The 14,184-nt window shown below is 40.5% G+C and overlaps 1 protein-coding gene across 6 annotated transcripts in view; it reads left to right on the forward strand.

Annotated features, from left to right (window-relative positions):
* MID1 (midline 1) overlaps positions 1-14,184 on the forward strand; it is a 395,135-nt gene that overhangs the window by 368,603 nt on the left and 12,348 nt on the right. For all 6 annotated transcript variants that reach the window (XM_045855996.1, XM_045855995.1, XM_045855997.1 and 3 more), the window contains exons 6-7: positions 1,208-1,335; positions 9,319-9,462. In XM_045855996.1, the coding sequence (XP_045711952.1) occupies positions 1,208-1,335; positions 9,319-9,462 (272 nt within the window). The remainder of the gene's footprint in view (positions 1-1,207; positions 1,336-9,318; positions 9,463-14,184) is intronic.

The following is a 14,184-nucleotide window of genomic DNA, read 5'->3' on the forward strand; positions in this document are numbered from 1 at the left end:
CAAGATGTGTTGACTTTATAAAATCCAAAGCTGTAAGAGCCATTAGGAAATGTACAAGGAGATATATCTTCTGGGGTATCCAGACTGACCTTTTTCTAGATTAAATGGAAGAGTACAGGGCTGGAATTCTCCTCCTGGCCTCTGCCAGGTATTTTTGTGGCCTTGTATAAATGAGTGTCAATGCCCTTAATTAGAAAATTGGTAACTAGATTTAGAGCTAAATCATTTCAACATTGTTTTTTTGCTCAAAAATTCCTGGCACCCTACCTAATATCCTACTACACATAGTCAGTACTTGGTGGTGTTTACCAAACTTAACAAAATGCCAACATCACAAGATTATGAGTTTGGTACCCTTTGACATACTTATAAGTGGTTTATACCATGCCACAATTTTCTTGTTTTTAAGAGAATCACTTGCATGTTTTAATTAGTCAAAATGTTCTGACTAATCAACTTGAGAGTCCATAGCAGAAGATTGATACTTACCAATACCTTGCCTTATGGTTTGTAAATGAGAAGTATAACCAGCAACCCTAAATGAAAAGGAGAAACCGTACGTCCATGGGGGGAATCTGTGAGAAAGCTCATAAATATTTTCCATGCCATCTGCTGGGAATATGGCACAAGAAAACGAATACAAGGAGAATAAAAATGAGCCCAGACAAGAGCTCCTTTTTTTAATGTTTATTTTAGAGAGGGGCTAGTAATTGATTAAACTAATCCAATATCTGGAAACATTCTTTTTTAATCTTCACTTTGCCTTTTATGCAGTTTGAAATTGCGGAGCCTCCTCTTTGAAGTGGAGCACGGTCGGGTCTGGGAGGAACAGTTTCCCAGACAGATGTGTGAAGAAGTGCCCGCGGCTATGTGCTTCTTGCTGGGGTTAGATGCGATGGGGCCAGGCTGTCAAATACACAGCAACGTGCAATATGAATATTCTCTTACCTCCGTGGGGAATTCCCACCCTCTCGAGTGAAAAGGAAGGGGGGAACCGTTGTACCGTTTTTCCAGTTCCTTTGCCTTGTCTTTAAACTTCAGCTCACTTGCATTGCGTTGCTGTGTTGTGCCGTCGTTTTAAGGCTCACGTGTAAAAACCGCACTATTTTTAAATGATACTTCTTTTGCGTGATTGTTTTCATTTCCTGTGCACATGGAGCGAAAGCCACCTTGACGTTTCTAAAAAGTTGTTTTGTTTAAATTACAGAGTCTCCATGGCAACGGCATCATCCCAGGTTCTAATTCCTGAAATCAACCTCAACGACACATTTGACACCTTTGCCTTAGATTTTTCCCGAGAGAAGAAATTGCTTGAATGTCTGGATTACCTTACAGGTATTATCTTTGTGAGGTTTTTTTTTTTTCTTTTGATGTTGTATATAGTCCATGATACAAATACTTTGCCACCAAATCAATTCCCTAAAAACCAGAGATGGAGGCTTTTGCTTTAGGAATTGAGTCTAATGTTCCTGGAAACAATTTCTGGTGCTCTCTTTTTTTTTTTTCCCAACCAAAACAACATAGTCCAAGACTAATTGAGGATGCAGGAAAAAAAGAGAATGTCAGTCATTCAATGCATGCTGACTACCACTGTCACTCTCAGAGTGTGGGTAATACAAATAATAGCCGTGTTGCTCATCAAAGAGATGCACAATGTAGTGTGGCTATTTTCCATTTCATATCAGCAAGGCATCTGACACAGTGCCTTGGCAGAGAAAAAAAAATGATAGCTAACTTTGATGCTAACATCACCTTGCTCTGGTTCTTTGTATCTGTAACCTTGTTTAATCTTTGTAACATCAAATTGGAGTATTATAACCCTCATTTTGCAAATGATGGAGGTCATCTGTCTTGCCAGAGGTCGGATAGCTAGGGAGTGGCAGAATCAGGATCTGGCTTCGGTGTGTACAGACTCCACAGACTTCTGTTCTTTCTAGTAAAAGAATGAATTTTATCTTGGCAGAGGTCACCATGGCAAACATTCCCCAAATCACGTTTGAGTTGCTGGTGCCGTGTTTCAGTCCTGAGCTTTCTGATAGGTACGACTGGGGAGGGGCGAGCTGAAAAAACCAAAGGAACAATTATAAAAGAAAACCTCAGGCTGCTCCCATTCTTAGCCATGCTTCCAAACTTTTCTTTGCTGTTAACCTCTAAAGCGGGAACTGAAAACATTTCACTGGTAGAGTGTGGACTGTTTAGATGACCTTGCTTGTGTTAGCCAAAGCCACGGGTGCGCATGACTGCAGGAAGTTCTGTGGATACAGTGAAGCCAGCCGTGCACTAGGCTCAGGCCGGGTAGCCCTGGAGAGACCACACCCCTAACCTAGAACAGCATCGGCTCCTCCACTCGAACTCCGTGAGTGTGTGCTTGCAGGAAAGCGGAGCAGGACAGAGGAGGCATTGGGTGGTGTTTGTTTTTACGGTCTACATAGAAAGCAAGGAGTTCTATATTCAAGGAGCACTGTCCCCAGAAGATCAGTTTTTTCTTTGCAGGGACCTGAGGTGCTGTTTTTAGCCTTTCTGCATTGACAAGGGAGGCAAGCCATCCCGCAAACTTCTTATGTCCTTCTTCTTCTTTCAACCTATACTGCTGTTGTTAAAGAAGAAAGAAATCAACTCCCAAAACATTTACCATAAAGAGTCGAACTTGGTGTCAAATATTTCTGAAGAGAATGCTATCCTTTTTAAGCTTTTAACTCTGAGATCTACGGAAACTAACGTGATCTACTAACACCTTATGGGAAACATTCTGCACTTGTGCTGTCCAATATGGTAGCTGCTAGCCTCGTGGGGCTATGGAAAACTTGCAATGTGGATAGTGAGTTTCTACGGTTATTTAATGGTATTAAATTTAATAGAAATTTAAAGAGCCACATGTAGTCTGTGGCTAATGTCTTCGACAGTCCAGGTGTGGGAATTTCTCTGACTGAGCTGTTGTTCATGATGGCATCCTGTTAAAAACCTCCTTTGTTGTTGTTTTTTATATCAGTTGGCAACGAGTATGTTGCAACAACAGCAAGTCAAATTAGCAGTGACTAAAGCCGTCAAGGGGTGTTCATGTCAAGAAACAGGAGAACGGGCACGTGATCTAAGGCTGGGCAGCAGCTCAGTGATGACCTCGGACCCCAGGCTTTCTCCTTTTCTGCTCTGCCACCTTCCTTGTGTTGCCTTTTGGCCACATGATTACAGCACGGTGATTCTACCTCCAAGTACTATATTCAAGTTATACACAAAAAGAGAGGGGAAGAGGGGAAATGATGACAAAAAAATAAAAATAAAAACTCTGCCAGCCAAGTTTGTCTTTGTTTATCAGGAAAACCAAAAAACTTGTTCAGAAGACCCATCTAGCAAACTTCCACTTGTGTCTTATGGGTCAGATCCATCCTGCAAGGTCATGCCCAAGGGCTGAAAAGACTGAAAAAAATATTTGGCCGGGCTCCTGGCCACTCTGCACAAAGTCGGTGTCTTATTGATAAGAGTATACCCTCCCCGTGTCTCAATAGTTGTGCAATAGTGTTTCACTGGTGCCCATTCTAGTCTTTATGTGAATGCCCAAGTGCTAACTAAGGGGGAAATTGTGAAAGTGGTTTGCACTGACGAGTAACATGAACACCATATATCATCCCGATGGCTGTTTATGCCAAACTAAAGACCATATGGGGTACCTGCTCTTATGCCTTCCTAGCTGTCAACTTCCAATACAAGTCTGGCCCATTTCTAGACATAACATCAATTCTGGCCATAACATATGATGCTTGGCTGATATTGCCAAGTCAAAATAGTTTATCAGACATTTGTAAGCAGGAAGCGAAGTGTTTGTGGAGTATTAGCCCACCATTCCTCGTGTCGTGTTTATGATAGAGGCAAGAAAATCCTCCTTCTGGTCCTGATGCTGTGAATATTGAAATTGGCAGCACGCTCCTGTTCCCATTTACAGTAAATTGGGTATTGACTTTTCAGGACATACCCATTGGGTTTCTAATCAAAACAGGGTTAGCCTGCCTGCCTGTAAAAACAAGATTTTTTTCCCCGTGTGACATGCCTCTAAGTGGTACGTCAAGTTAATAACCCAGAGAGGTGACGTTTCCTCCATGACTGCAGCTACCGCCATGCGTCTCACAGCTACTTGCCTAGTTTGGACATAAGTTTTCTTTACGTTGAGTCATATATTGCAGTGCAGAGAGAACAAAATCTTTTCACGAGGGTTGCTGGAGAAATCACTCAGTGAACTATTTAGATTCTGAGAGAACGAGTATTTCTCACTGATCCATGCAGGGTGACCCCACACTAATAGGAACCACACAGACAATAAGCATGTTTTACAGTGCAGCTGGGGCTCCCCCGCCGAAGGCATCTTCTCAATGCTGTGCCTGATCCATCCACATCAAAGTCACTGCACACGACATTACATCTTGCATGTGCTTACTTCAGGAGACAAGTGTATAAATATATATTCCAGAAAGAACGCTTTAAGGGCTCTGTAGAACCCTCGTATTGTGATGTACAACTTAATGCACTGCCTTCCACATGTGGGCATCCAATAGCCCATAGACAAAGCTGGGCTAATTGACTTTATACAGCAGTCATAAAAGTCATTTGTTTCATGCGATACTTGTCCCGGATGTCATCAGGTGGCAAAGTGAACAATATTAAAAGAATCAGAGTTTTACACGTACCATTTTCAGAAACTTTCTCCACCTCTTTGGATTTGTTGAGAACTCATGCACCCTAATCAAAGTTTAGAGCACAAACAAACTCCGTGATGGTGTAAGCAAAGGTTGCCCCTAACTCTGTAGAATGCAGATATGTTTCTCCTCTTGAAGTTAGGTTAATTTTTATTGGATTTATTGTGATGACGTTGATGAATAAAACCGCACAGAGTTCCAGGGTAAAATTCAATAAAACGTCATCTGCACACTGCACTGTGCACTCATGCCACCATTTCCCCCTCGCCCACTGCCCCTCCCCCTGACCGCTTTCCCTTTGGCTGTCACCATACTGCTGCCTGTATCTGTGTGTCATATATTATCTGTTTCATCCATCCGCCTTTTTTTTACCCAGCTCCCCAACCTCCTCCCCCGCCCCAGCAGCTGTCAATCTGAAGTTAGGTTCTGGGGTACAGAGAGTGGCAATAAAGGCCTGGATTGATTCTCTAAACTGACAGTCGGCAAACGTTAACTGTAAAGGTCCAGATGGCAAATATTTTAGGCCGTACAAGACGTGGTTACAGCTAACTCAAGTCGGCCATTACACAAAAGCAGCCATGGACAATACATAAATGAATGGGCGTGGATGTGTTCCAATAAAACTTTATTTACAAAAACAGGCAGTGGGCCAGATTTGGCCCAAAGACGTAGTTTGCGAACCCCTGATCTAAAATATTATTGCCAATGCAAAGCACTCACTGCCCAGTCTTTCTCTTGCTCGCAGACTTTTCTCATAAAACCAGTTACTGAAATCAGTCCAGGAGAAGTCAACTTAAAATCATTATTTCGGTAGGGGATTTAGACTTCTCTGCTCCAGTATGTGTTTAAGACATAAAGCAGCAGCCTTCTCCAGGGATAAAGTTAACCAAATGTCAAAGAACCATGTTTTCCTTGGGGAAGGAAAATGTACTTCTTAGATATGATGGGTTGTTAATCTTGTTCTTAATTGGAAATACCACCTATAAATTGAAAAGTGAGAAGAAAATAGGGCCACGCTAATAAGTTTTTTTATAAGGAATCAAAACATTTAATGAAAGAAAATCTTCAAACAATTATTTGGCTTATTTATTATGGGATAACAAATTCTGCTATTATTCCAATTAGGTGCCATTTTAAATGTAAAACTGTATTATAGAACTGTACACTTGAAACCCATATAATTTTATTAACTAATGTCACCTCAGTAAATTCAATGAAATTAAAAAAATAGTAACATGCTAATAATAGTAGAGTTAGCAGATACCCTTTCCACACTAGACATAATGTTTACTTTGGAACTGAGTTTAGTCTATTTATCAAATTAGGTAATTCTTCTTTCATTTCTGTTTCTTTTTTTTTAATTTAATTTTTATTGATATTTTAGAGAGAGAAGAATAAGGCAGAGGGAGAGAAAGAGACATTGATTATCCATGCATTCACTGGTTGATTGTTGTATGTGCCCTGACCAGGGACCAAACCCACAACCTTGGCACATTGGGACAACATTCTAACTAACTGAGCTTCCTGGCCAGTGCTGTTTTATTAAAATTAAAAAATAAATTATATGGCATCACATGGCTCCAAGGTTGACAAGCTTTGACTCCCAGGCCACATCTAGTCCTCACTTGTTTATGTGAATAAAGTTTCACTGGAACATGGCTATGTCCATTTGAGTACAAATTGGCTGTTTCCATGATGCTAAGGCAGAGTTAAGGTGTTGCAACAAAGGGCACAAATTTGAAAATATTTACCATATACCTTTTACCAAAAAAGTTTTTCATACCCTACCAAGTGGATGAAATTACCAAAGTTGATCTTGATTAGTTTTTAAAATTGTATTGATTATGCTATTACAGTTGTCCCCATTTTTCCCTCTTTGCGACCCTCCACCCAGCACTCCCCACTCCCTCTGGCAATTGCCCCTCTTTTGTTCCTGTCCACGGGTCATGGGTATAAGTTCTTTGGCTATTCCATTTACTACACTGTTCTTAACCTTCCCCTGGCTATTCTGTAACTACCAAGTTGTACTTCTTAATCCCTTCACTTTTTCCCCCATTCTCCCCTAGACCCTCCTCCCCTCTGACTACCATCCCAATGTTCTCCATATCTGTCATTCTGTCTGTTCTGTTTGTTTCCTTAGTTTGGTTTTTAGAGTCAGTTGTTGACATTTATGTATTTATTGCCATTTTAATGTTCATAGTTTTAATTTTTTGTTTTCTTAAGTCTCTTTAACATTTCATGTAATAATGGCTTGATGATGATGAACTCCTTGAGCTTTACCTTGTCTGGGAAGCACTTGATCTGCCCTCCCATTCTAAATGATAGTTTTGCTGGATAGAATAATCTAGGTTGTAGGCCCTTGCTTTTCATAATTTTGAATACTTCTTGCCAATCCCTCCTAGCCTGCAAAGTTTCTTTTGCGAAATGAGCTGACAGTCTGATGGGAACTCCTTTGTAAGTAACTATCTGCTTTTCTTTTGCAGCTGTTAAGATCCTCTCTTTATCTTTAACCTTTGGCATTTTAATTATGATGTGTCTTGGAGTGGGCCTCTTTGCATCCATCTTGTTTAGGAATTCTCTTTGCTTCCTGGACTTGTCTATTTCCTTCACCAAATTAGGGAAGTTTACTTTCATTATTTTTTCAAATAGTTTTCCAATTTCTTGTTCTTTCTCTTCTCCTTCTGGTACCCCTATGATGCAAATGTTGGAATACTTGAACTTGTCCCAGAGGCTCCTTACACTATCCTCGATTTTTTTGGATTATTTTTTCTTGCTGTACTGACTAGATGTCTTTAGCTTCCTTATGTTCCAAATCATTGGTTTGATTCTCAGCTTCATCCACTCTGCTGTTGATTCCCTGTAAATTGTTCTTTATTTCAGTTGCTGTCTCCTTCATTCCAGATTGGTTATTTTATGCTGTTGAAGTACCCACTGTGTTCCTTGAGCATCCTTATAACCAATGTTTTGAACTCTGAATGTGATAGATTGCTTATCTCTCTTTTGTTTAGTTCTTCTTCTGGAGTTTTGTTCTGTTCTTTTATTTGGGCCATATTTCTTTATCTCCTAATTTTGGCAGCCTCCCTGTGTTTGTTTCTGTAGAGCTGCTATGACTCTCTGTCTTAAGAGTGTGGCCTAATATAGTAGGTATCCTATGGGACCAATGGCACAGCCTTCTGTATCTCTAAGCTGGGTACTCAAGGTGCACCCTTCATGTGGGCTGAGTACACGCTCCTCTTGTAGATGAGTCTTGATTGCTGTCAGCAGGTCAATGAGAGGGATTTTCCCAGGCCAGACAGCTGATAGGACTATCTGTTGACCCCTGGCCAACAATCACCTTCCTCCGTGACTTGTGGAGGTGGTTGGGAGGTGGTGCTCCAACACGGTCTGTAACTGTCCACTGGACGTGCAGGCTCTAGGGCTTCCTGGGTGATGCAGGCAAAGGTCAGCCTCCACCTGTGTTCTGTCTGGGGCCCCTTGGCATACGCTATAAAGCAACCTGCAGATGGCTGCTAGTGCCAGGCCTGGGGCCACTCAATGAAAGGTACAGGGTCTGGGCTGAGCTATTGCTTATTTCAGTGTATTTAGGAAGATCTAAAGCCTGCATTCAGCCCAGCCCTTCATATGGAAAAGCCACTATTACCAGCTTGGATGGGCCTGTAGGTCAGATGGGGCAGAGCCTTAGGTAATCATCAGGGCAGGGTTTTCCGTGTGAACTAGGTTGATGGAGACTCAGATATGGTGACGCCACTTTGTGGCTGTGTGAGGGAGGGCTCAGAAAAGGAACAATGGCTGCTATCTGTGGTTCTGGAAGGAAGCTGTCCGCCAGCTCTCCCCATGATGCCAGACATTTCAGTTCCTCCCTGTATGCCACTGGTGCCCTTCAAGGTGCTTCCGTGGTGCTGAGGGGGGCGAGTTTTAGTAAGGGAGTGTGTGGAGCCCTCCAAGAGGAGATGCCTGAGAATCCCGCAGTTTCTTTCACTGACCCAACCCCCACTGGTTTTTACAGCCAAAAGTTATGACGACTTACCTTCCTGGCACTGGGACCCTGGGCTATGTGGTCTGGTGTGGGGCTAGGATCCCTCGCTCCCGACATTTCCACCATATGTGGGTTTAGGACCAGCCTGTTCCACATCTCTATGTGTCCACCCTTCTACTCCTCCTACCCATCTGGATGAATGTGGTTTCTTTAATTCCCTAGTTGTCAGACTTCCATGCAGGTCAATTGTTTGACAGTCCTAAGTGATATTGTTCTGTAGTTTAGCTATAATTTTGATGTGGTTGTGAGAGGAGGTGAGCTGCATTTACCTACACCTCCATCTTGACTGGAAGTCCTGTTTACTTTTTTGTTTAACATGTTTTTTTTCCATGGGCGAGACAGTATTGTTTACTTAATTTTCTAAACATGCTTTCAGGATAAATAGAGATAAGTTCACATGGACAGTTTGACGTCACAGTCCTGATTAAAATCACACATAACAAACCTACCAAATGTTGTTTGGATTGGGGTCACCATCTCTAAGATAATAGTCCTGATGGACCTGTTCAGAAAGGCCTTCTTTGACTGTCAGACATCTATGGAATGCATCCCAGAGCTGAATGCTTCTCCACTGATGAACATTCTTGATGCCCACAGCTCCCAACCCTCCCACAATTAGAGAAGAGCTCTGCACGGCTTCCTATGACACCATCACCGTTCACTGGACCTCTGATGATGAATTCAGTGTGGTTTCCTATGAGCTCCAGTATACCATATTCACTGGACAAGCCAATGTTGTTAGTGAGTATCGCACACCCTATTGATTTCTCTGTCTGGTGACTGTTTTCTGATTAGACTGTATTTCTGAATTTAAACATCAAGGGAAGACAAAGAATGCACAATATTTATTGGCCTGCCTTTCATAACCAACAAGATGATAGCACTCACTTGTACTGTCCTAGTAAAAATAAGTGGCCAAATAATAACGAAAATTAATTATTTCTAGTAAACCACTGGATGAATCTTACAAACTATTAAGAGAAAGAGGCAGGAAAAGAAAGAATATATGCAGTATGATTTCATTTATATATTCATAACTTAAAAGTAAAAATAAACTGTTTTGTTTAGAGATGCATATATAGGTGGAAAAATTATAAATAAAAGTCAGGATGTTGGTTACCTCTGGGATGGGAGGGGAGTGGCGCCACTGGGAAGAAATACATGGTGGTTCACGGGATTAACGGCATTTTCTGGTTATATTCTGGTTACTTCATGGTTATACATACATTTAATTTCATGTACTTTTCTGAGTGTTATTTCACAATTTTTTTCTTTTTTTATTTATTTTTATTTATTTTATTTTATTTTATTTTAATTGTTGTTCAAGTATAATTTTCTATGCTTTACTCCCATCCCAGCCCACCCACCCAGGCCTCCCACCTCCCTCCCATTTCCACCCACACCTAGTTTTTGTCCATGTGTCCTTTATACGTGTTCCTGTAAACCCTTCCCCTTTTCCCCTGAAATTCCCCTGAAATTCCTTCCCCTCTCCCCTCTGGTCACAATTTTTTTAAAGAAAAGGATTTAATAAAATGAAGAGCCAAAGAACACCAGATACCTGGTCTCATTCAAAGGAGAGCAGGGCCATCATTTGAAATGTTACTAACTGGCCTCCACCTGGGAAGAACCGCAGACCTTACTTGAAACACAGAGAGGCCTCTCTCTTGCTGAGGCCCACAAGCTGTTAGGTATTGGAGACAATTCACTGATCTCACAGGGCAGTAGCTGGCCAGAAAGACGGTAACAGAGTAAACACTCCTCCCCTCCCACAGAGCTATTTAATTTGACTTCAGTAAATGGGAAAGGACGAGAAGAATTGACATTTCAGGAGAGCAAGTTTAAAACTTCTTTAACAAATAAAAATAGAATCTATCAAAGTAGAAGCCGTTTCAACAAAGAAATATTTTAAATAAATCCATATCAACTTAATGTTCTCTTATTGTATAAACCTATTCTGTCTTACCTACGCCAGCCTGGGCTTGTTCATCTCTTTAATGTACAGTAAACCAATGCACTAAGGTCCTGACACCTTATAGGATTCAATTGCAACAAAGAAAGAATTTAGATAAAAAGATAACTGAGACAAGCATTTTCAAATTATTTTATTTTCTAATACTATACCTCTTTGTAGTGACTGAGGGAGACCTGCATTAGCTCTATAATTTGGGGCAAATAATTTAATGTCCTCTGAGTCAGTTTTCTCTTCTAAGAAAAGGTACTGTTATAACCTCATATGGTGGCGATAGCAAAAGTGAAGGTCTTAGCTCTATGTTTGCCACAGTGGTAGCACATGGACATTCAAAGTTATTATTCCTACAAGAATATAGACTACAATCACCCATCATTGCATTTTTTTATTCTTTTTTTTTCTTTTTTAAATATTTATTTATTTTTAGAGAGGGAAGGGAGGGAGATAGAGAGAGAGAGAGAGAGAAACATCAATGTGCAGTTGCTGGGGGTTATGGCCTGCAACCCAGGCGTGTACCCTGGCTGGGAATCGAACCTGCGACACTTTGGTTCACAGCCCACACTCAATCCACTGAGCTATGCCAGCCAGACCCATCATTGCATTTTTTAAAGGCTGTTAGTTTTGTTATATGATGAAGGTCAATAATGTAATTTGCCAGGATTATCTACACAATAGCATTTTACACAATCTTCATGTGAAAGGCTTTCCTTGAATGTTGTTGGGCCATCCGTCCTATCATTTGGAGGAATATCCTTTGCAGATGTTGAAGTGAAAGATAAGATGTTGAAAGGGTACTGTAAATTAAAAGATATAATGCCCCAAAACTGTCTGTAGCTTCTTACGCCACAAGGAAATCTACTGTCTCTATTTCAGGGCTCCTTCACCTGTCATAATAAATTCTAGTTAATCCCCCCAACTGACTTTATTGAAGGACGATTATATAGTATCTATGGAGCTTTCTACTTTAATTGTTTTATTGTTGTTCAATTACAGTTGTCTGCATTTTCTCTCCACCCCACTCCCACTACCACTCCCACCCCCCAGCCAAACCCACCTCCCTCCCTTGTGTCCACTGTCCCCCTTGGTTTTGTCCACATGTCCCTTATAGTAGTTCCTGAAAACCCTTCTCCCCACTGTCCCCTCCCCCTCCCCTCTGGCTATTGTTAGATTGTTCTTATTTCCGATGACTTTGGTTATATTTCATTTGCTTTTTTCTCTTGTTGATTATGTTCCAGTTAAAGGTGAGATCATATGGTATTTAAGGCTCCCACTAAGCAAATTCATACACTCAAATGCAGAAGTAATGATGTTACCAATTTTTATTTTTCATTTTTATTAACAGACTCATGGTTGTAGATGTGAATGCATTTATTAACAAATAGATATGTACTTCATCTTACAGTGTTGTCCATGTTGTTTATCCAAAACTACCTTTTTAAAATTTTTTTAAATTGTTGTTCAATTACAGTTGTCCCCCTTTTGTCCCCATCACATCCAAAACCACTTTTAATGCATCATTTAAAATCTTAAGCTAGTGCCTTTCCTCTACAGTTTATTTGTACTATTAGTAAAAATCAAACGATTCATTTCAAGATTTTAAGGCAAAGAAGTTATCTGTGTTTAATTTATTTTATTCATTTTGAAAACATTCATGAACGTTATTAAACATATACTATTTTTATAGAAAAGAAAGAAAACAATGTGAACTTATGTCCAATCTGTTAGACAAAAGATGTTAGAAGTGGTGTGCGGTCTCTCCGAAGGTGTCCATGTTGCATGATGTTTTATATAGAATGTTTCATGGCAGGATGACAGTTGTTATACAAGGCTATGAAATCCCAAATGTAATTAGGCTCTTGTAATGAGGAGCATTATATGGGGAAATGCTTCTGACCCATTGTGAATGAGAAAAGAAAAAATGTACAAAACTGAAAAACTCAATTAAGCTTTATTACAGACTAATTATCTTTTAAGTTCCATTGTTGTTGTAATACTTCATGCTGAACTGGAAAAGGTGAGTGTTGGAATACCCTGAAAGATGATTGGAAATGAGCTTGGAGGAAAGTGAGGTTTCCGTCAGGATGGTTAGTGGGTGTTTCATAAAGGGATGAATAAAACATGGTCAGTAGTCCCTACACAGCGGGGTATCGAGGCAGAAAAGTCTGGCACTTGGTGCCATGTGCAGAAAGTTAAGTGGTGCTGGCGCAAGCCCAACGCTAGCAGCGCAATAATGGTGCACTCCAAGACACCCCACTTATTCTATCCCCCCCCAAAAAATGGTCAGTGTTGCTTTCTTGGCATTTTTAATCAACTTCTCCATTATTACTCTGGCAATGTCAATTACGTAAAAAGTAAGTCTAAACAGTAATAGTTATCAGTATTTATGAAACTACATTGTGCTAGTGTAAAACTATCCAATGAAATTTTACTACTCCATAAACATTTGTTCTCTTAATATTCAAGGAAAAAAATTGTGACCTCTTCAAAGTAATCAGGATAGCCAGGGTCCTTTTTTTCTTGGTGTTTGGAAAAGGTTCCTGAAACATTACATCTTCTTTGTTGGGTTAAGACTTCGGATTGTAGGCCAAATTGCAGTTTGCAGCAAATGCAGACATCTGCTTTAGGATGTTGCTGAAAGCAGTCCCCTACCACATTAAACCCAGCTCCGGGTTGTACAGTGATGTAAAGTTTATTGAAACATTTTTACATTTACTTTCTTTGACCACAATAGTCCTTTTACTGTAACACATGCAATTAAACAGGAACAGTGTAAATGCAGTGACATTGATAGGATTCCCATTGATGGTACTGAATGTTATTATTGTTTTCATTCGTGCCTGGGTGCCGTTGAAGAAGGTCTAGGAGTATGAGTAGATTATCCTAGGCAGTAGAAAAGCTCATTGTTTTGTCTTGTTGCTATTGTAATATTATTATTAAATATCTAAAGTGAGTTACAGGCTTCTTGGGGCCCAGAACTCAGAGTTCAAAATGACCATTCTTTGCTTGGATCAAAATCTACTATTTGGCTGTGGCCCTATCCAGAAGTATTGAGTTTATTACAGCTATGTTCAAGCAGAAGGTAAGGTGAGAAATCAGCAAAAGTGCTATGCGGTAGGGAGACTCCCCTGTTGCTAAACTACTTGTGAAGGTTTTCCACAGTCTTACACAAGTAAGAATTTGTGGGAAAGCAGAGAGCTAAGAGGCGGGGGAAATAGGGGGCGAGGGTGAGGGGTGGTGGTGTTTTAGCTGCTCTTCTGTATCTCGAAACACAAACACACACACGCAACCTCTTCTCTGAGCTTCACGTGATTTCCTTGCTTCATGCTCGCTTTGTCAAATCTGGTGGTCCTCCTGCTGAAAATGTTCCCAGGTGGAAATGTAAAGAGATTACAGAAAATTCCCAAAGTCAAATACGTGTGTGTGTGTGTATATATATGTGTGTATATAAATATATATTTTAAAGACCCACTGAAGTGTGTCTGAAAATATGGTAT

This window comes from Phyllostomus hastatus, unplaced genomic scaffold (assembly GCF_019186645.2).
Source record: "Phyllostomus hastatus isolate PE091 unplaced genomic scaffold, TTU_PhHast_1.1 phas_scaffold_12, whole genome shotgun sequence".
Classification (NCBI taxonomy): Eukaryota; Metazoa; Chordata; class Mammalia; order Chiroptera; family Phyllostomidae; genus Phyllostomus; species Phyllostomus hastatus.